The 22,352-nt window shown below is 39.6% G+C and overlaps 1 protein-coding gene and 1 non-coding gene across 2 annotated transcripts; one reads left to right on the top strand and one right to left on the bottom strand.

Annotated features, from left to right (window-relative positions):
• Positions 1-6,171: 6,171 nt before the first annotated feature.
• On the bottom strand, positions 6,172-21,839 carry LOC136151432 (placental prolactin-related protein 1-like). The gene is made up of 5 exons (XM_065912544.1): positions 21,663-21,839; positions 10,077-10,249; positions 9,013-9,120; positions 6,994-7,173; positions 6,172-6,363 (listed from the first exon to the last, which is right to left on the bottom strand). Exons 1-5 carry the CDS (start codon positions 21,814-21,816, stop codon positions 6,172-6,174), a joined length of 807 nt encoding a protein of 268 aa, XP_065768616.1. The 5' UTR covers positions 21,817-21,839.
• Positions 12,438-12,546, top strand: LOC136151986 (U6 spliceosomal RNA). The gene has a single exon (XR_010660148.1). It is a non-coding gene; the product is annotated as a U6 spliceosomal RNA (small nuclear RNA).
• Positions 21,840-22,352: the final 513 nt, after the last annotated feature.

The raw sequence follows: 22,352 nt of genomic DNA on the forward strand, positions 1-22,352 counted from the left end.
TAAGAGTTTCTGAGACAAGGAGGAATTAAGTCAACGATCACTTGGTTAAATGACCAATAGTAGAGTACTGGGCAGGCCTATCTGTTTCAAACTTTTGTGATTTTGATTTGCTATTGTAGATAAACTGTTACAGTTAATGGTACAAGATTAAGACACGTTTCTGTTTCTTTTATGAGCATAAAAATTAACTACATTTGAAGATAAGGTTTTAGACGAAACATGATAGCCAAAAAGCACATTTGAAAAAAAAATTATATTAGTTTATTTGTTTTCTTTATCCAAAGTAGACTTATATTCCTTTTCAAAAACTTTAATTTACATATTTGTGGGTACATATATATAAATAAATTTCCATCTAGTCAAAGCTATGGTTTTTCCAGTAGTCAGGATGGATGTGAGAGCTGGACCAAAGGAAACTGAGCACAGAGGAATTGATGCTTTTGAACTGCAGTGTTGGAGAAGACTCTTGAGAGTCCCTTGGACTGCAAGGAGATCAAATCAGTCAATACTAAAGGAAATCAGCCCTGAATATTCATTGAAAGGATTAATACTTAAGCTGAAGTTCCAGTACTTTGGCAACCTGATGGAAAGAATTGACTCATTGGAAAAGACCTTGATGCTGGGAAAGATTGATGGCAGGAGGTGAAGACGGATGAGATGGTTGGATGGTATCATCTTATCGATGGACATGAGTTTGAGCAAGTTACAGGTGATGGTGGAGGACAGGGGAGCCTGATGTGCTGTAGTCAGTTCATGGGTCTCAAAGAGTTGGATATGACTGATTGAACTTAACTGAAGATATGCAAATGTGTTATGTATGTAACATAATGATTATATGATCATTATACCTAGGTCACATTGACAAATATGCTATTTTAGTTTCGGGTATCATTATACATAGATAATATTGACATATAATGTCATTTTGGTTTCAGGTGTACAACATAACTATTTGATATACATTGCAAAATGATCACCACAAAAAGTCTGGTGAACACCCATCATTAGAAATAGTTACAATTATTTTATGTGTTGAAAATTTTTACTATCTCTTTGCAGAAGCGCTTGGCTGCGATGGACCACGCAGAAGCGTGGTGGTGAGGAGCTACCCCTCGCCAAGGTCAGGGGCAGCTACCGTGAGTGCCAGCTTGCAAAGGCGCAGGAGCAGCCGAGCGGAGCTACCCCACGTCGGAGGTTAGGGGCAGCGTCTGCACAGGGCAGAGGAGGGCAGAGGAGCCTCTCCACGTTCAAGGTCGGGAGGGGCGGCCACGAGGAGATAGCCCTCGTCCAAGGTAAGGAGCAGCGGCTGCACTTTGCTGGAGCAGCCGTGAAGAGATACCTCACGTCCAAGGTAAGAGAAACCCAAGTAAGACGGTAGGTGTTGCGAGTGGGCATCAAAGGGCAGACACACTGAAGCCATAATCACAGGAATCTAGCCAATCTGATCACAGTACCACAGCCTTGTCTAACTCAATGTAACTAAGCCATGCCGTCTGGGGCCACCCAAGAGGGCCGGGTCATGGTGGAGAGGTCTGACAGAATGTGGTCCACTGGAGAAGGGAATAGCAAACCACTTCAGTATTCTTGCATTGAGAACCCCATGAACAGTAAGAAAAGGCAAAATGATAGGTTACTGAAGGAGGAATTTCCCAGGGCAGTAGGAGCCCAATATGCTACTGGAGATCAGTGGAGAAAAAATTCCATAAAGAATGACGGGAAGGAGCAAAAGCAAAACCAACACCCAGCTGTGGATGTGACTGGTGATAGAAGCAATGTCCGATGCTGTAAAGAGCAATATTGCATAGGAACCTGGAATGTAAGGTCCGTGAATCAAGCAAATTGGAAGTGGTCAATCAGGAGATGGCAAGAGTAAATGTAGACATTCTAGGAATCGGTGAACTAAAATGGACTGGAATGGGTGAAATTAACTCAGATGACCATTATATCTACTAGTGTGGGCAGGAATCCCTTAGAAGAAATGCAGTAGCCATCTTGCTCAACAAAAGAGTTTGAAATGCAGTACTTGGATGCAATACAAAAATAACAGAATGATCTCTGTTTGTTTCCAAGGCAAACCATTCATTATCACGGTAACCCAAGCCTATGCCCTAACCAATAACGCTGAAGAAGCTGAAGTTGAACAGTTCTATGAAGACCTACAAGACCTTTTAGAACTAATACCCAAAAAGATGTCCTTTTCATTCTAGGGTACTGGAATGCAAAAGTAGGAAGTCAAAAAACACCTGGAGTGTGAGGCAAATTTGGCCTTAGAGTACAAATGAAGCAGGACAAAGGCTAATAGAGTTCTGCCAAGAGAACACACTGGACATAGCAAACACCCTCTTCCATCAACACAAGAAAAGACTCTACACATGGATATCACCAGATGGTCAAGACCGAAATCAGATTGATTATATTCTTTGCAGCCAAACATGGAGAAGCTCTACATAGTCAGCAAAAACAAGACCAGGAGCTGACTGTGACTCAGATCATGAACTCCTTATTGCCAAATTCAGAATTAAACTGACAAAAGTAGGAAAAACCACTAGACCATTCAGGTGTGACCTAAATCAAATACTTTATGACAATACAGTGGAAATGAGAAATAGATTTAAGGGACTAGATCTGATAGACAGAGTGCCTGATGAACTATGGATGGAGGTTCATGACATTCTACAGGAGACAGGGTTCAAAACCATCCTCATGGAAAAGAAGTGCAAAAAGGCAAAATGGTTGTCTGAGGAGGCCTTACAAATAGCTGTGAGAAGAAGAGAAGTGAAAAGTAATGGAGAAAAGGAAAGATATTCCCATTTGAATGCAGAGTTCCAAAGAATAGCAAGGAGAGACAAGAAAACCTTCCTCAGTGATTAATGCAACAAAATCGAGGAAACAACAGAATGGTAAAGAATAGAGATCTCTTCAAGAAAATTGCAGATACCAAGGGACTATTTTGTGTAAAAATGGGATCGATAAAGGACAGAAATTGTATGAACCTAACAATAGCAGAAGATATTAAGAAGAGGTGGCAAGATAACACAGAAGAACTGTACAAAGAAGAGTTTCACGACCCAGATAATCACAATGGTGTGGTCACTCACCTAGAGCCAGACATCCTGAATGTGAATTCAAGTGAGCCTTAAAAGGTATCTCTAGGAACAAAACTAGTGGATGTGATGGAATTCCATTTGAGCTCTTTCAAATTCTGAAAGATGATGCTGTGAAAGTGCTGCATGCAATCTATCAGCAAATTTGGAAAACTCAGCATTGGCCATAGGACTGGAAAAGTTCAGTATTCATTCCAATCCCAAAGAAAGGCAATCCTGAAAAATGCTCAAATTACCACACTATTGCACTCATCTCATACGCTAGTAAAGTAATGCTCAAAATTCTCCAAGCCAAGCTTCAGCAAAACATGATCCGTGAACTTCCAGATGTCCAAGCTGGTTTTAGGAAAGGCAGAGGAACCAGAGATCAAATTGCCAACATCCGCTGGATCATCAAAATAGCAAGAGAGTTCCCGAAAAACATCTATTTCTGCTTTATTGACTATGCCAAAGGCTTCGGCTGTGTGGATCACAATAAACTGACGTAAATTCTGAAAGAGATGGGAATACCAGACCACCTGACCTGCCTCTTGAAAAACCTATATGCAGGTCAGGAAGCAAAGTGAGAACTGGACATGAAATAACAGACTGGTACCAAATAGGAAAAGGAGTATGTCAAGGCTGTATATTATCACCCTGCTTATTTAACTTATTTTTAACTTATGTCTATTTCTATGGGAAATGGATGGGGAAAAAGTGGAAACAGTGTCAGACTAGACTTTTTGGGGCTCCAAAATCACTGCAGATGATGATTGCAGCCATGAAATTAAAAGATGCCTACTCCATGGAAGGAAAGTTATGACCAACATAGATAGCATATTAAACAGCAGAGACATTACTTTGCCAACAATAGTCCGTCTGGTCAAGGCTATGGTTTTTCCAGTGGTCATGTATGGATGTCAGAAATGGAAGAAAGTTGAGTGCCGAAAAATTGATACTTTTGAACTGTGGTGTTGGAGAAGACTCTTGAGAGTCCCTTGAACTGCAAGGACATCCAACCAGTTCATCCTAAAGGATATCAGTCCTGGGAGTCGGTGATGGACAGGGAGGCCAGGCGTGGTGCCATTCATGGGGTCGCAAAGAGTCAGACACGACTGAGCGACTAAACTGAATTGACCTGAAGGCATTTTGGAAAGAGGCTAGGAAGGAGTCTTTCCATTAAATTTTCCAGGCATTAGAAAGTTTTCAGTTTGAAGAGTCCATCAACACAAATATATCTCAAGAGTGAACACTGTTTAATTATTTATTTGATTAGTGATTAGCTGGCCATCTGCTGAGAGTAAGGCAATGAAGGGTTAGTAAACAAGGGAGGATTCAGGCAAAAGGAATGAGGAACTCTTGGAGAAAGTGGACACATGAATAAGGGGACCATTACCTCTATTTTGGTTAGGTTTTAGGTTTTGTTTAGGCTGGCTCTGTAAAGGTATGGGTTGTTTCCAATTTATTTCCATTCATCATCTATGCTTTACAATCTATGTCTTATTTAAGTGTTAAAAGTGACTAATGACTACTGCTTGTTATCACTGGGTAGTTCGTGATTTGGTTCTGGTATTCCACAGGGTCTAGCAGAGTTTCTGTAGAGTACTTATTTCTATCATTTGCTGCAGAACCTTAACATGTTCTGGTGATTTCTGGTACTAAGTTGATGAAATACAGGAAAATAAAAATCAGAGGCTTTGGATAAAACCTTAATTTATCTCCTCCCTTCTCTCTGACTTTTCAGTCATTTATTGACTCAACTAGTCCCATATTGTTGGATGCCTTTTCTGACTCCTGTCTGCCTCATTCCTTGCCTGTGGCTAGGTCTATTTCTTTTCCTGTATCTCTCACATCCTTTGCGTCTTATCACTTGGCAGAGCCCTCTTTGATTTTTCGTGTCATGATATTCCCAGCTCTTTCTGGTCTTTCTTTCTCTCTACCAGCCCCAACACCCACAACTTCTCAACCCACATTAAAGTTTCTCTTTTCTAATTCTGAACATACTACTCTCTTAGACTAAATGTTCTTGCTTTCCTGTTGTTTTGTAGAATAAAGACAAACTCTCCATTTTGGCATATATGATTCTCCCTAATGCATGAAAATCCATACAAGCATTTTTCCATTCTAACCCTACAATAATATATGTAGCATATCATGGGAGCATAATCATGACAGATACAGCATGTATGGTTATCAATGAACATTTCTTGTGTTTTTGTCAAACTTAATTATTCGCTGATACCTTATAATGCTATACATATTACTCTCTCAGTTGCCTTGATCTAGGATGTCGGAGATCCTTACTTCAAAAGATGACCCTAAATGAATTGACAGATATACTGTTTTCCTATTTTTGTACAATATCCCATCAACCTTTCAAAACTCCATCAAAACTCCATCATTTTCGTCACTCCTATGACACACTCAGATGGCTCCTAGCTTTACTTCAATCTACTGTAGCACTGTGTTCACATCACATCTTATTCTTCTTCAATCTACCATGTAATATAGCAATTTGTGTGTTTATATCACTCCCTCCTTCTCCACAACTTGAAGGCCTGCTTCTGGAAAATAGAGATTTTTTTAAAGTTCAGTTTAAGTCCTCACTGTATCCATGACATGTGATTTACTAATCTATAAGGTCAGTGAACTTCAAAGGTTCTTCATTTGTTTGTTTCCATTTGGTAACCTGAGAATTCAGTCTTCTTGGTAGCATGACCAGAACCATGAACAATTGTCTAATTCTTTGATTCTCATAATTTGACCCAGAATAATTGGCTGTGATTCTTAAGTAATCTCTTAATGATCTTCTTCATAATGCCAGCTTCTGCTATTTGTGACTAATTTTAATAGGAGCTTCATTCTTTCAATTATAGGGGTGGATTTTCATTTGATTTTCTATTAAATGAATATAAGAAATGTTAAAAAATTGCCATTTTAGATTTTGACTTCTCTAAAGAGTCTGTGTTTATTTTTTAAGAGAAGACCCATTTCTCCGAGCATGCATTAAAAAGCTGTAATTTCACAGAAACTTGCAATGGGATAGATCATTATGACCATCTCAGAGCTGGATGGGATGGATGTGGATTTAGCACCTTTTGCGCATTCGGCACGCCAGGATATTGATGTAAATGTCAACTTCTCGTGAATCCCTGCGCAGGCAGTGGAACAGGTTATAAAATTCAGAATGACGCCTATCTTCATCGCTGGACATCAGGGATGAGAGTCCTGACCAGGTTATGCGAGTCTCGAGTATCTTTTTCAAGACTGGAACAATAATCTGAATACCCAAAAGATAATGGCTTCATATGAGTTTTATTAGTATTTGCTTATCTTTTTTGCTTCTAATTATCAAATGAAGATATGGGGAACACATACAAATATAAAACACTCTAGATATGGATTTTGGAGCCAGCCTATGAGAAAACTATTAGGAATCTAAAATGTAAAAACAAAACTCAGGTTTAGTTTTAACTTTCTCTTTTCTTCCTTCCCACTCTCATCCTTTGATTTGAGTAGAACAGAGAAAGAAGACAAGTGAAACTTCAATAGCAGGTGTCCTGGGATACTTTGAAGGAAGTGCTGATCTTGAAAATTCTGTACTCTAGTACTCCTAATCTTGAAAATATTTCAACCACCTGTGCCCAGGAAGAGGCACGCTTTTGGTGGAATTGTGTGCAATACAGGGAAGGCTGCACATATCAAAAATTGCAGTGAAATTCTGATTCCTTTACAGTAGACTCTATCACTATGAATTACTAGGCTCTTGCTTTATGTAGTAGCAGCCTAGCATAAAGAAGATATGAAAGTTTTTCTCACAAAATGAGATATTTCAAAACTCCTTACGCATTACAGAGATCACTTCTATCATTCATGATCAAAGCAAGAAAGCCCTCTGCAGGATGCTCACCTGTCTGAAGTGACTCTCTATGAATGCTTGAAGCATTTCTGACATTTCCTCATTCTCTGTGACTCTTGTTAGGATCGTCTGTGAGACTTCTTTCAAACTCTGCAGCTCTTTGGTGAGATGATGCAAAGGTTCATTCCAGGTGTACAGTAAGAAGAGTACCAGTTTACTAAGGTCTTCATTCTAAGCAACCATAAGAAACGGTCTGATTAAAATAATCATAAATCAGTGGTTTTGGTAACATATTATCTCTGCTCAGAGCAGCTGACCTAAAACACTTTTAGTTATACCTATGTGTATGCAGAGATTTTTTAAAGAAGTAAAAGTTGCAAAATATAAATGTAAGCTATTAGTTCACATTTCACTGAATTATTAAAAACCTAGGTTATTTTAGAAACTAATTTTTCTCATGCATTCTAATTTATAACATAAAGAATTTTCTTTTTTCCTCTGAAATTCTACCACCACTCAGTGAGTTCTTTTATGTTTGCATATTTGCATGAGAGAAATCTAATATTTTATGACAAGTTAGTATGTGCCTGCAGTATCTGACCCAGGAATGAGGCATTCTACCTGTGCCCACATCATTGTCACCCAGTGATTCTTTTGTATTAATGAATCAGATGAGTCATTTGTATTGATTTTCGATTGGTAATTTGTTTTATGATATTACAACAAAGAAACAATGAAGAAGACATGGCATTCCTAAACAGGCTTTCTTTCCTCAGTTGATCCCAACACCAGCCCCCATGCTGGTATCAGAAGAGTCTGTCTTGTTGACATGCCAGGCAGATAATGGCACAGTGTTGTCTTTAGTAACAGCATCAGTGGGATTCACAATGGAGGGTTTTCCCCGCTAGTTCACTACTACTAGTAGAATTGAGCATGAAAATCCTGGGGGCTGAAGATCTCTAGTTAATATGCTTGATTTCTTTACATCCATGAACTGTTTTAGTGGTAAAGAACATCGAACTGAATAGGATTAAGTATAGTAATGTGTTAGCAATAGTACTAAGCACATAAATTGCTTAGTAAAATGTATGACCCTGTAGTAACTCTCAATAAACTTTAAATCAAGGATATTGAAAAATCCCATGTCTTCTTGCTCTTTGACCTTTTTTTTGATCATCCTCATTATTAATGAGCTTAACAGAGCAAAAGAATGCTGATATCATTAAGAAGGTTGTAGAGAGAGAAGATAGAATTTTAAGGAGGGATGCATGTGAAAATACTTTAAATAATGTTAGGACGAGGGAAAATGCAAGAAATCAGAAAGGAGAGATTATAATGGTCAACATTTAGAGCTGCCATAAATGATTGAGACTTGATATGTAAACAGTTTTGTCCTCAGAACAGAGGCAATTGTTGCAGCCATGAGAAGCAAAGCAATGTTTTATAGGCCACTGTGGCGGGGGGGTGGACTTGCAAATTAAGAATAAAAGGTGACAGAGGAATGATTGACAATGATGAATGAAGGAGGTGTCAGAGAAGTAGAAGCAGAATCAGGAGAGCCTTGAAAGGCAGACGCGGTGGCTCAGTGGTGCAGAATAGGACTCCGTGTATGAGTCACTAGTAACAGGGAGTACTCAAGCCTGGGGTATGTTTCTTACATATTCATGAATTTTGCAATCATATTTTACACATGGAAATTCCCATCATTTCCTGTTTTCTTTTTTTTTAATTTATTTTTATTAGTTGGAGGCTAATATGGAATATTACTCAGCCATTTCCTGTTTTCATACAGAATAATAGCTGCAACCCTGTGTCGAATGCATTGGTTGAACTAAAGTTGTGTGCATGGACAATTTATAGATCTGTTCTTGTTTTTGCTGCTACAGATCTTTAGTTATCCCTTGATTTCACTCACGCTTCATCAACTGCATAATGTAATTTCTCTTCAATGGCTTACGGCTCCTCCACCTTCTTCTGCATGTACAGGTACCATGACCTCTAATAGCCTGAAGCCTGGTAACCTACATGCTGTCTAATTGATCTGGTGAAAAACCCAGGTGAAAGACTCACGTTCAACTGCTGGGCTTCTTCTCTTTCTTCAGGAGCATGGAGGGGATTGGTGTGGCAGCTGTTGGTGGCCTTGATATGGTACTGTTTGCCCTGGGCATATTTTTCATCCTAAAAGTGATCAGGCAATTAGTTAGGGTTGTTGGGCATTGAGTAGATGAACCCATTACAAGAACATTTATATGTTTGAGAGACGTGTAATTTTTTTAACAGGGGGTATCACAAAATTTGAAAATCATTCCTTTCCTGCTTTTTCTAGACATTGTCTCTATAAAAATGATTTTACATCTAACTCTTCTAAGTTTAACCTTTTCCCTTCTATGTTTATTATTATCCTTTTTTTTTTTTTTTTTTAGTGTTTGAACCAAATATAGTGCATATATACCAATAGTTGGTGCTTCCAAGGGACAGTAGTGATAAAGAACATTCCTGCTAATGCAGGAGATATTAATGTTAAATGAGCTCTTAGGGAACAACACTCATCCAATAGGTTTAGTGTCTCCATGAGGCGAAACACCAGAGAATTTTCTCTTCTTTCTCTGTGTCTGTGTGTCCTTTCCTCTGTCTGTCTTGCCCACCCCCCACCCTGTGTGAGGACGCACAGAGAAGCCATCCTGGGAAGAAAGAATTCTTACCAGAACCTCACCTTGCTGGTGCCCTAATCTGGGACTTCTAGCCCCCAGAACTGTGAGGAAATAAATTTCTGGTGTTTATTCCACTGAGTCTATTGTATTCTCTTATGGCATTCCTGACTGACAAATACAAATTCATTTATTTTAGACATTTTTAAAAAAGAAAATGAATGAAAGGAAATTGAAAAAATTATTGCACTTCTAAGGAATCTTTGAGATTTCACAAAACTGACCCTTTTTTCGATTTCACCATCTTATGAGCTGATGACTTCTTTGACCTAGAGAGTATGTTATTGCAGCCTTCTTGTTTAAAGGATAGTATAGGCCAGTCACTTATGTGAAGTTTCCTTTCGAGAGCCTGGTGGGCTACAGTCCATGGGGTCACAAGTGACGGACATGATTTAGCAACTAAACCACCACCACCACAGTACTTACAAACTCTTTGAACATTATTGCGGACAGGTTATGAAAGTAGTGGGACAGCCAGGCAGCATCGATAAACAGGTCTGTAAGGGATCTCAGGGGGGTGTCAGGACTGCAAGTCGGGCATGTGTTTCCTTGGCACAGGAGCAGATTTGACATGACCAGCAGCAGGAGCAGGCAGGACCCTGCTAAAATAAAAACATGAGCCATTCTGATGATCTAGTCACCTGAGGTTATCAAATCCATCCTGTGGAGGGAAGCCTTCTCTTTCCCTGTTACTCTGAGCAGGAGTTGGAGCTGTGGTAGCTGGGGTGGGGAAGAAGGAGCGCCTTCTGTGTAATTTAGATGGATGATGACATTTGCACAGACAGATAGTTGGAGAAGTAGGTTACTCCCTGCATTTTTGTATTGCTCCCTGAAGTACTTCTGTGCTCTGCAAACATTTGGAACTTAATTCTGAGCCAGAGTGTTTAGGTCATTCTTTCAAAACAGTTTAATTTTGGGACTCTGCAGACTCTGAGCCGCAAGGTCCTCTATGAGTTTGTAATTTTTTCACTGTACGTCACTAATCCTTGAATTTTAGGCACTGAAATGACAAGAAGTGTACAGTTGATCTGTGTGGTTCACCATCACGCTGGGGTAAGAGTAAACACATGACTGACTGACAGCTACTATTGAGTACAGAGAGAATACTAAGAGAAAAAGGACACTGTACCTTGGATGTGCTAACTCACCTTCGTAACCCCATGCATGTCTTTGATATTTTCCCAAAAGCTTTAAAACATCTTAAATTTTATGTTTCACTGTAACCCTGTAAGATAACCTCCATCTTCACTATGATCTTCAAGTTATGTTAATGAAGATGCAATGCCTTGGAGAGGGCAAGTAATTTTCCCTGGTCCCATTATTAGCAGAAGAGGTGACTGGGCACCAATGCAGTCATCTGTTCACTTCCTGATGTCACATCACACATGCCTGTGGGCTCTCGGTCTGCATGTGTGTAACCAGGACCACATCAGGAGCTGTGATGACTCTGCTTGCAGAGAAAAATATTTTGTCTTTGACTGCAAAGCAGCAGTGACCCTAGAACATTGGTTTTATCCACTTGTTCTGATCTGTCTATAAAGCACTCACTGTTAAAGTATTTGAGAATTATCAGTGTGGGGACCTGGTTCTCCTTGCTTCTAGGCACCTTGACAACTCTTCTACTTTTATGCATCCTTAATATTCTCGTTATGTTTGTTTCTTCGAGAAAATAGCAAATAAATCTCCAAATGGTAATACAAGAATATTACCTCTCAGCACCCAGGATCCCGTCACTGGCTCTGCGGACACGGTCTGGCCTTTCCTGACTGTGTTGTTTTAGGGAGAAAATCCATCTGTCTGGTCGGGAGCACATCCTGACAGCCATGGGGCTGAGTTTTTTGTTGTTTTTTTTTTGTTGTTATTTTTTAATTTTTTTTATTATTTGGAGGCTAATTACTTCACAACATTTCAGTGGGTTTTGTCATACATTGATATGAATCAGCCATAGAGTTACACGTATTCCCCATCCCGATCCCCCCACCCACCTCCCGCTCCACCCAATTCCTCTGGGTCTTCCAGTGCACCAGGCCCGAGCACTTGTGGCTGAGTTTTTGAATCATCGTCAAGAATCTCCTCTTTGATAATAGAACCAGATCTTCATGTTTCCATATGTATTGCAATATTTCAGAAATTATTCCTAGCCCTACCTTTGGCCAACAGAAGCATAAAATCATAGACTCCTGGAAGCATGATTTTAATATTACTTTTCCTGTCTGTCCTTTGTACGTAAGCAGAATTTAAGGCTGAAGTAAGCAAGCATTCAGTATGGACAAGAGAACAGATAAAATAAATTTTGTCCTCCTGAATGAGATCTGAACATGATTCTTTTTCCAATTTACCACAAGAGTGATAATTTAATTAAGGATAAGATATCAGCATTTACTAGGTTTTCTCTGCTCTTAGTTTAAATGGGCATTGTATCTAAGAATAAAGTGGTTATTTGAAATTAGGTATTGAAAATCAAATAAGTGGTTCTCAAAAACAAGACATATAAGTTGCAGAAATTTGGGACTATCTCTCTTATCAACTTAAGGGCTTATTATGACAGGCTAGGAGAATAAGAGCTTATATAATATAGACATGTTTGTGTGCATATTTTTCTGTGCATGTATATATGTGTTATGTATAATTATATGCTTAATTCCTTCATGGAACTTTCGACCTTATAAAATTCAAATTTATAAGAGACAGTAAATATAGCAGAATATCCTAATTCCTAAGGTAATTGATCATTTATTGGTAGATGACTAAGTATATGATTTTTTTTTCTGTTAAAGTGTTATTTGTGTGTTTGCTTTGGTAGCACATATATTAAAAAACTGGAATAATACTGAGAAGATTAGCATGGCCCCTGCCCAAGGATGACAGGCCAGTTTGTGAAGCCTTCCATGATTTTCTGTAACAATTTCAACGGGTTGGATGGGAAAGAAGCTGGGAAGGAGGTTCAAGAGTGAGGGGACATAGGTAAAACTGTGGCTGATTCATGTTGATGTTTGACCAAAAGCAATACAGTTTTGTAAAGCAATTAGCCTTCAATTAAACATCAATAAATTTAAGTATAAAAATGTTTTGGGGGATCATATAACAGGTTCAGATGTACGTTGTATGCCTAAAGAGACTCTGACTGGAAACTGATGGTGTCAGTTATCATTGATTAGTGATTCATTAACTTTGTAGTTGAACGAGAAAAGCCAACTAACAAACACTATTGTCTGTGACTCAGTGTCACAGCAAGCTATAGTCCTGGTCTGCATTTGCTTTTAGGTGGTATAGTGCCCCAACTTTGAAACTGAGGCTGTTCCCAGAAGCGCACAGTCATGAGTCCTGCCCAGGGTTTTTATTTCTGATGCTTGAGGATTCTGTTCGCTGGTCCACTAGGTGAGAAACTTTCTCTCCTGAGCATTCTCTGGTTCTATCATGTGCACAAGTCTTTCTATTTTGGTGTCTAATTTGATTCTCTTATTCTTTTGACCAGACTGCCAAGTCTCTTTACGATTGACTTTTCAGACCCTTTTGTGCTTTGATTTTTCTGATGCTCATTAGTGCATCTGCTTCCATGTCTACATTTCTGAGTGGTTTTCAGTATCTACATATAACCTACCATATTTGCTTAGTGTCTGGAATTTGGTGTTTAGCATCAGCATATTTTTATGAACTGGATTTTCCTTCTGGTACAGTTTCTGGTATACAGCTTAAGCTGGTGGGCTCCCACCTGGCTTGTTTGTGTTGTCTCCAAAAAATTAGAGAACTCTGCTTTCTTTCTAGGCAATACTGCCCCTTCTTTTGATACCATTGCTAATTTTCTGTGATTTCACTGCCTCATAAGCTTTGTCTTTCTCAATCTACTGTAACTCGAGTACAAAGTGTCTCTATGTTGGTATTACTAGTTTATTTCATTTTGTTAATTTTAATTGGAGGCTAATTACTTTACAATATTGTAGTGGTTTTCCATACATTGACAGGAATCCGCCATGGGTGTACATGTGTTCCCCTTCCTGACCCCCCTCCCACCTTCTCCCCATCTCATCCTTCTGGGGCATCCCAGTGCACCAGCCCCAAGCACCCTGTATCATGCATCGAACCTGGACTAGCGATTCGTGTCACATGTAATAATATACATGTTTCAGTCCCATTCTCCCAAGTCAACCCACCCTTGCCCTCTCCCACAGAATCCAAAAGACTGTTCTATACATCTTCATGTCTTTTTCTGTCTGTGTCACATACAGGGTTATCCTTAACATCTTTATAAAGTCCATATATATGCATTAGTATACTGTATTAGTGTTTCCCTTTCTGGCTTACTTCACTCTGTATAAGAGGTTCCATTTCATCCACCTCATTAGAACTGATTCAAATGTATACTTTTTCATGGCTGAGTAATATTCCATTGTGTATATGTACCTCAGCTTTCTCATACATTCATCTGCTGATGGGCACCTACGTTGATTCCATGGGCTGGCTATCATAAATAGTGCTGTGATGAACATTGGGGTACACATGTCTCTTTCTATTCTGGTTTCCTCAGTGTGTATGCCTAGCAGTGGGATTGCTCAGTCATATGGCAGTTCTATTTCAAATGTTTTAAGGAATCTCCACCCTGTTCTGCATAGTGGCTGTATTATTATTTCAAATAAATATCAACCTAGTATACCAGAGAATTAAAGGGAATAAAATTACAATAGTATTAGTAATAAAGCATTCCCCCCAATTATAATCCAGTAATGCTCCCAGTTTTATATTTTATTATTTTTTCATGCTCCCAGTTTTAAATGACACCATCCATGTATTATTGAGGTCCCCTACTCATTTGCCCCTACTAGTTGTTTCAATTTTGAAAAAGTAGAAAGCAATGGAGTGGAAAATTCTGAAAATCACCTTGGATTTTTGATGCCTCAAGGTTAAGTATGTAATTATTAGTTTTTTATAGTTACTGGGGCTATTCATAGCACATATGACTCATTGTAGGGTGATTGCTATTGAGTAAAGGATGCATACTGTGAAGTGCAATCACCAAACAGGAGCTTGGAAATAAAGAAAGCAATGTCAGGAAGACACAGGCTTCTGTTTTGGAAGGAATAACTAACAGTGTCTGTCATCTACAGTCTAATCTTCAGATTTTTCAAAAAACTTATTCTTCCTTGCCCATTTAATAATTTGAGTTGTTTGATTTTTTCTGCTACTGAGTTGCATGCCTCTCTTATATATACCTGGATATGAAGCCCTTACGAAATATGTGATTTGCAATTTTTTTTCATTCAATAGGTTGCCATTATATTTTGTTGATGACTTCTTTTACTATGCAGAAGATTTTGAGTTTAATGTGGTCTCACTATTTATTTTTGCAGCTCTTGCATTTGCTTTTGATGAGTGACTTGTTTGAGATACTTGTATTCCAGAATGCAATCCTTTATCAGTTGTTTTATTTGCTATTATCTTCTCCCATTCTTACCAAAAGACACAAGCTGGCTGAATGGATACAAAAACAAGACCCATATATATGCTGTCTACAAGAGGCACACTTCCGTCCTAGAGACTCATACAGACTGAAAGTGAGGATGGAAAAAGATATTCCATGCAAATGGAAATCCAAAGAAAACCAGATTGGCAATTTTCATATCAGAAAAAATAGACCTGAAAATAAAATCTATTATAAGGTATAAAGAAGGACACTACAAAATGATCAAGGGATCAGTCCAAGAAAAAGACAAAGCAATTTTAAATATTTATGTACCCAACATAGGAGCACTTCAATACATAAGGTGGACACTAACTGACATAAAACGGGAAATTGACAGTAACACAATAATAGTAGGGCATGTTAACACCCCACCTCTACCAATGGATAGATCATCAAAACAGAAAATAAATAAGGAGACATAAGCCTAAAGGGAACTATTGAAGCAAACAGACCCAGTAGATATCTTCAGCACATTCCATCCAAATGCAGAATACACTTTCTTCTCAGGTGAACGTGGAACATTTTTCTCATCTTGGGTCACAAATCAAACCTCAGTAAATTTAAGGAAATTGGAATTTTATCAAGCATTTTCTCTGAACACAACACTGTAAGACTAGATAACGACTATAGGAAAAAAAAAAAAAAAACAAAAAACAAACAAAAAAAACAAACCCAACAAATTTAAAGACCAAAAACACATGGAGATTAAACAAAACATTTCTAAAAATGAACATGTTACTGAAGAAATAAAGGAAATTGAAACAGTCCTAGAAAGAAAGAACAATGAAAACACGATGATCTAAAGCCTATACAATTCAACATAAGCAGTTCTAAGAGGGAAATTTAAAGTAATACAAATCCTACCACAAGAAACACATTGAAACGACCTCCTAACTTTACATATTTTTAATACTTTTTAAATTTCTCTTATCAATGTCTTAAAGGTTTTGTATAACATCTTTCAACACCTTGCTTAAGCTTATTTCTAAGTGTTTTATCTTTTTGTGATGAGATAGTAAGTGGGATTGTTTTCTATTATTCCACTTTCTGAGAGTTCATTGTTGATATACAGCTAGGCAGCTGAGTTTCGTATATCAGAATGTAGTAAACCTAATGTATGCTACATCTTTAAAGAATAGACATTTTCCCACAAGTAAGACATATAGATGATCAAGAGGTGTATGACAAGATGCTCAGCATCACTAATAATCAAAGGAAATGCAGATCAATAGCACAAGAGTTATCACCTCATACCTGTTTGAATGGCTAGTACCAAAAAAGTAAGAAATGGCAAATGTTATTGAGGATGTAGAGAAAAAGGGACCCTTATGGCAGAAAATGAAGAGGAACTAAAAAGTCTCTTAATGAAAGTGAAAGAGGAGAGTGAAAAAGTTGGCTTAAACTTAACATTCAGAAAACTAAGATCATGGCATCTGGCCCCATCACTTCATGGGAAATAGATGGGGAGATAGTGGAAACAGTGTCAGACTTTATTTTGGGGGGCTCCAAAATCACTGCAGATGGTGATTGCAGCCATGAAATTAAAAGACGTTTATTCCTTGGAAGGAAAGTTATGACCAACCTAGATAGCCTATTAAAAAGCAGAGACACTACTTTGCCAACAAAGGTCCATCTGGTCAAGGCTATGGTTTTTCCAGCGGTCAAGTATGGATGTGAGAGTTGGACTGTGAAGAAAGCTGAGCACAAACGAATTGATGCTTTTGAACTGTGGTGTTGGAGAAGACTCTTGAGACTCCCTTGGACTGCAAGGAGGTCCAACCAGTCCATCTTAAAGGAGCTCAGTCTTGGGTGTTCATTGGAAGGACTGATGCTGAATCTGAAACTCCAGTACTTTGGCCACCTCATGCAATTGGTTGACTCTTTGGAAAAGATGCTGATGCTGGGAGGGATTGGGGGCAGGAGGAGAAGGGGACGAAAGAGGATGAGATGATTGGATGGCATCACTGACTCGATGAGCATGAGTTTGAGTAAACTCTGAGAATTTGTGTTGGACATGGTGGCCTGGCGTGCTGCGATTCATGGGGTCACAATGAGTTGGACACGACTGAGTGACTGAACTGAACTGATGAACTCCTGATAGGGATGTATTCCACTACAACTTCCATGGAAAAATATTGTGGTGGCTCCTCAAGAAATTTAAAAGAGAACTGTTATGTGATCCATTATCCCACTTCTGGATATATAGTCAAAGGAAATGAAATCATTGTCTCAAAGAGAGATCTGTATTCCCAAGTTCATTGCAGCATTATTCACAATAGCCTTGGTATAGGAACAAACTGAGTATGTTTCAACAGGTGAATGGATTAAAACAATGCGATGTGACCTATATAGGTAAATATTATTTAGCCATTAGAAAAAGAAAGAAGTCCTTCCATTTGTGGCAGCTTGGATGAAACTGGAGGATATTACGCTAAGTGAACTAAATCAGAGAAAGAAAAATACCATGTGATCTTAATTATAAGGAATCTCAGGGAAAAAAAAAAAAAAAAGGATGGAACTCGGAGTAGAAAAATGATTGCCAAAGAATGGAGGGTAGGACAAATAGGGAGAGATTTTTAAAGGTTACATATTCTCATGTATAAAAAGTTAATGCATTCTGAGGTTCTAATTTAGAGCCCATCAATGATAGGCTCTGTCATCAGAAGAGGATGCGGAAGGAACCATACCGAGCAAACCTCTAGAAACCAATGCTGCCTCAGTCCCTAGAATATCCCAATCCGGACTCTGGATTTTGTACAGTGGACCACGCAGAAGCGTGGCCGTGAGGAGCAACCCCTCGCCCAAGGTCAGGGGTGGTGACCGAGAGCACCAGGCTGAAACAGCATAGGAGCGGCCCAGAGGAGCTACCCCAGGTCCGAGGTCAGAGGCAGAGGCCAAGGGGAACTATCCCACTTCCGAGGTCAGGGAAAGCGGCTGAGAGGACCTACCCCACGCCCGAGGCCATGGGCTGCCGCCGAGAGGAGCAACCCCATGGCCAAGGAGAGGCGGCTGGGCCGAGAGGAAGTAACCCAGGTTCAAAGTCAGAAGGGGCGGCCAAGAGGAGATACCCCTGGTCCAAGGTAAGGAGTAGTGAATGCACTTTGCTGGAGCAGCCGTAAAGAGATATCCCACGTCCAAGGTAAGAGAAACCCAAGTAAGATGGTAGGTGTTGCGAGAGGGCCTCAGAGGGCAGGCACACTGAAGCCATAATCACAGAAATCTAGCCAATCTGATCACAGGACCACACTCTTCTCTAACTCATGAAACTAAGCCATGCCGTGTGGGGCCATCCAAGATGAAAGGGTCGTGGTGAAGAGGTCTGAAAGGGTGTGGTCGACTAGAGAAGGGAATGGCACTCCTCTTCAGTATTCTTGCCTTGAGAACCCCATGAACAATATGAAAAGGCAAAATAATAGGATGCTGAAAGAGGACCTCCCCAGGTCAGAAGGTGCCTAATATGCTACTGGAGATCAGTGGAGAAAAAACTCCAGAAAGAATGAAGGGATGGAGCCAAAGCAAAAACAACACCCAGTTGTGGATGGTACTGGTGATAGAAGCAAGGTCTGATGCTGTAAAGAGCAATATTGCATAGGAACCCGGAATGTTAGGTCCATGAATCAGGCAAATTGGAAGTAAGTGGTCAAACAGGAGATAGCAAAGGTGAATGTTGAAATTCTAGGATTCAGTGAACTAAAATGGACTGGAATGGGTGAAATTAACTCAGATGACCATTATATCTACTACTGTGGGCAGGAATCCCTTAGAAGAAATGCAGTAGCCATCTTGTCATCAAAAGAGTCTGAAATGGAGTACTTGGAGGTAATCTCTTAAATGACAGAATGATCTCTGTTCGTTTCCAAGGAAAACCATTCAATATCACGATAATCCAAGCCTATGCTCTAACCAGTAACACTGAAGTAGCTGAAGTTGAACATTACTATGAAGACTTACAAGACCTTTTAGGACTAACACCCAAGACAGATGTCCTTCTCATTATAGGGGACTGGAATGTAAAAGTAGGAAGTCAAAAAATACCTGGAGTAACAGGCAAATTTGGCCTTGAGTACAGAATGAAGCAGGCCAAAGGCTAATAGAGTTTTGCCAAGAGAACACACTGGTCATAGCAAACACCCTCTTCCAACAACACAAGACAAGACTCTACACGTGGACCTCACCAGATGGTTGAGACCGAAATCAGATTGATTATGTTCTTTGCAGCCAAAGATGGAGAAGCTCTCTGCAGTCAGCAAAACAAGACCAGAAGCTGACTGTGACTCAGATCATGAACTCCTTATTGTCAAATTCAGACTGAAACTGAAGAAAGTAGGGAAAATCACTAGACCACTCAGGTATGACCTAAATCAAATCCCTTATGACTATACAGTAGACATGAGTAATACATTTAAGAAACTAGATCTGATAGAGTGCTGATGAACTATGGATGGAGATTCATGACATTGTAAAAGAGACAGGGATCAAGACCATCCTCAAGGAAAAGAAATGCAAAAAGGCAAAATGGTTCTTTGAAGAGGTCTTACAAATAGCTGTGAAGAAAACCACAAAGCAAAGGAGAAAAGGAAAGATATTCCCATTTGAATGCAGAGTTCCAAAAAATAGCAAGGAGAGATAAGAAAATCTTCCTTAGTGATCAATGCAAAGAAATAGAGGGAAACAGAATGGGAAAGACTAGAGCTCACTTCAACAAAATGCGAGATAACAAGGGAATATTTCATGCAAAGGTGAGTTTGATAAAGGACAGAAATGGTATAGACTAAAAGGAAGCAGAAAATACAAAGAAGAGGTGGCAAGAGTACACAGAAGAACTGTACAAAAAAGATCTTCATGGCCCAGATAATCATGATGGTGTGGTCACTCACCTAGATCCAGACATCCTGGAATGTGAAGTCAAGTGGGCCTTAGAAGGCATCACTAGGAACAAAGCTAGTGGATGTGATGGAATTCCAGTTGAGCTATTTCAAATCCTGAAAGAGGGTGCTATGAAATTGCTTCACTCAATATGCCAGCACATTTGGAAAAATCATGAGTGGCCACAGGACTTGAAAAGGTCAGTTTTCATTCCAATACCCAAAGAAAGGCAAACTCAAGGAATGCGCGAACTACCAACAAATGCACTCATCTCACATGCTAGTAATGCTCAAAATTCTGAAAGTCGGGCTTCAGCAATACGTGAACCGCGAACTTCCAGATGTTCAAGCTAGTTTTAGAAAAGGCAGAGGAACCAGAGATCAAATTGCTGACATCTGCTGGAACATCCAAAAAGCAAGAGAGTTCCAGAAAAACATCTATTTCTGCTTTATTGACTATGCCAAAGCCTTTCACTGTGTGGATCACAATAAACTGTGGAAAATTCTGAAAGAGATGGGCATACCAGATCACTTGACTTGCCTCCTGAGAAACCTTTATGCAGGTCAGGAAGCAACATTAGAAATGGACATGTAACAATAGACTGGTTCCAAATAGGAAAAGGAGTACATCAAGGCTGTATATTGTCATCCTGCTTATTTAACTTATATGCAGAATATATCATGAGAAACTCTGGGCTGGAAGAAGCACAATCTGGAATCAAGATTGCTGGGAGAAATATCGGCAACCTCAGATATACAGATGACACCACCATTATGGCAGAAATTGAAGAGGAACTAAAAACCTTCTTGATGAAAATGAAAGAAGAGAGTGAAAATGTTGGCTTAAAGCTCAACATTCAGAAAACTAAGATCATGGTATCTGGTCCCATCACTTCATGGCAAATAGATGGGGAAACAGTGGAAACAGTGTCAGACTTTATTTTTGGGGCTCCAAAATCACTACAGATGCTAATTACAGCCATGAAATTAAAAGACACTTACTCCTTGAAAGGAAAGTTATGACCAACCTACATAGCATATTAAAAAGCAAAGACATCACTTTGCCAACAAAGGACTGTCCTGTCAAGTCTATGGTTTTTCAGTGGCCATGTATGGATGTGAGAGTTGGACGGTAAGGAAAACTGAGTGCCGAAAAATTGATGCGTTTGAACTGTGGTGCTGGCAAGTCTCTTGAGAGTCCCTTGGACTGCCAGGAGATCCAAACAGTCCATCCTAAAGGAGATCAGTCCTGGGTGTTCATTGGAAGAAATGATGCTGAAACTGAAACTCCAATACTTTGGCCACCTCATGTAAAGAGTTGACTCATTGAAAAAGACCCTGATGCTTGGAGGGATTGGGGGCAGGAGCAGAAGGGGACGACAGAGGATGTGATGGCTGGATGGTATCAACCGACTGGACAATGAGGAGGAATACCAGGATCCATACAGAACTCAGTAGGACAAATGAAAGAAGGGACAAGGAGGAAGGGGAAAGAAGCAGGGGAGCAAATGGGACAAGCCTGCACCTGGGGCTGACGGAGCTGATGTGCAAGGGAGAGATCCCCGTGACCATGGCCATCCACTGGAATGGGGGCGTCTTTTGCAGCTGTTGGGGAGTGAAATAACTAACCTGTGACCGTATGAACGGAGTGAGAACCACATAGACAAGCCATGCTGCTGCCTTTCATACCTCGGACAGGGTTGTAAGTCCACTGGTGTCCACGGAAGCTGGGAGCTAGAGCCATGGGGATTGTGGAATGATCCAAGGGTGAGGACTCCTGTTGGCCGTGGGGAATCAGCCTCAGCCGGGTGGGATGGGGTGGGATGGTGGAAATCTGCTGCATTGAATGCTTCTTAAGGAAACCCATGAGGCCTTAAATGCCTGTGGAGTAGAGCTATCTCTTTCTCCATGCTGGTACCTGTAGGTTGAGCAATAGAGAAGACTTCAGTGAGGGTGGTCCTTGAGTGCCTGAAGCACTTAGCAATGGAGAATTTTTAATGTCTATATACCATACCCTACCCTATTCTCTGTCTAAATTGTGATTTTTAGAATCGCAATATTTTTATGAACTTAAATTTCTTCTGGTAGAGTTTCTGGTTTACAAATTAAGCTAATTCCTCACATCTGGCTCATTCTTGGTGTTTCAAGAAACTTTGAGAACCTTTCTTCCTCTCAAGGCAATACTGCCCCTTATTTTACTACCATCTCTGACTTCCCATACTTTCACTTCTTGCCTACTATATTCTATGTCTTTCTCTATTCACTATCACTATAGTGGTATTTGTCCTTATGTTGGAATTAATATTTATAATAAAGTATTATCCTGATGCAGTAGAGAATCAAAAGAACTACAGTTACAACACTAGTAATAAATTGCCT

The sequence above is a fragment of the Muntiacus reevesi genome, chromosome 20 (genome assembly GCF_963930625.1).
Source record: "Muntiacus reevesi chromosome 20, mMunRee1.1, whole genome shotgun sequence".
Classification (NCBI taxonomy): domain Eukaryota; kingdom Metazoa; phylum Chordata; class Mammalia; order Artiodactyla; family Cervidae; genus Muntiacus; species Muntiacus reevesi.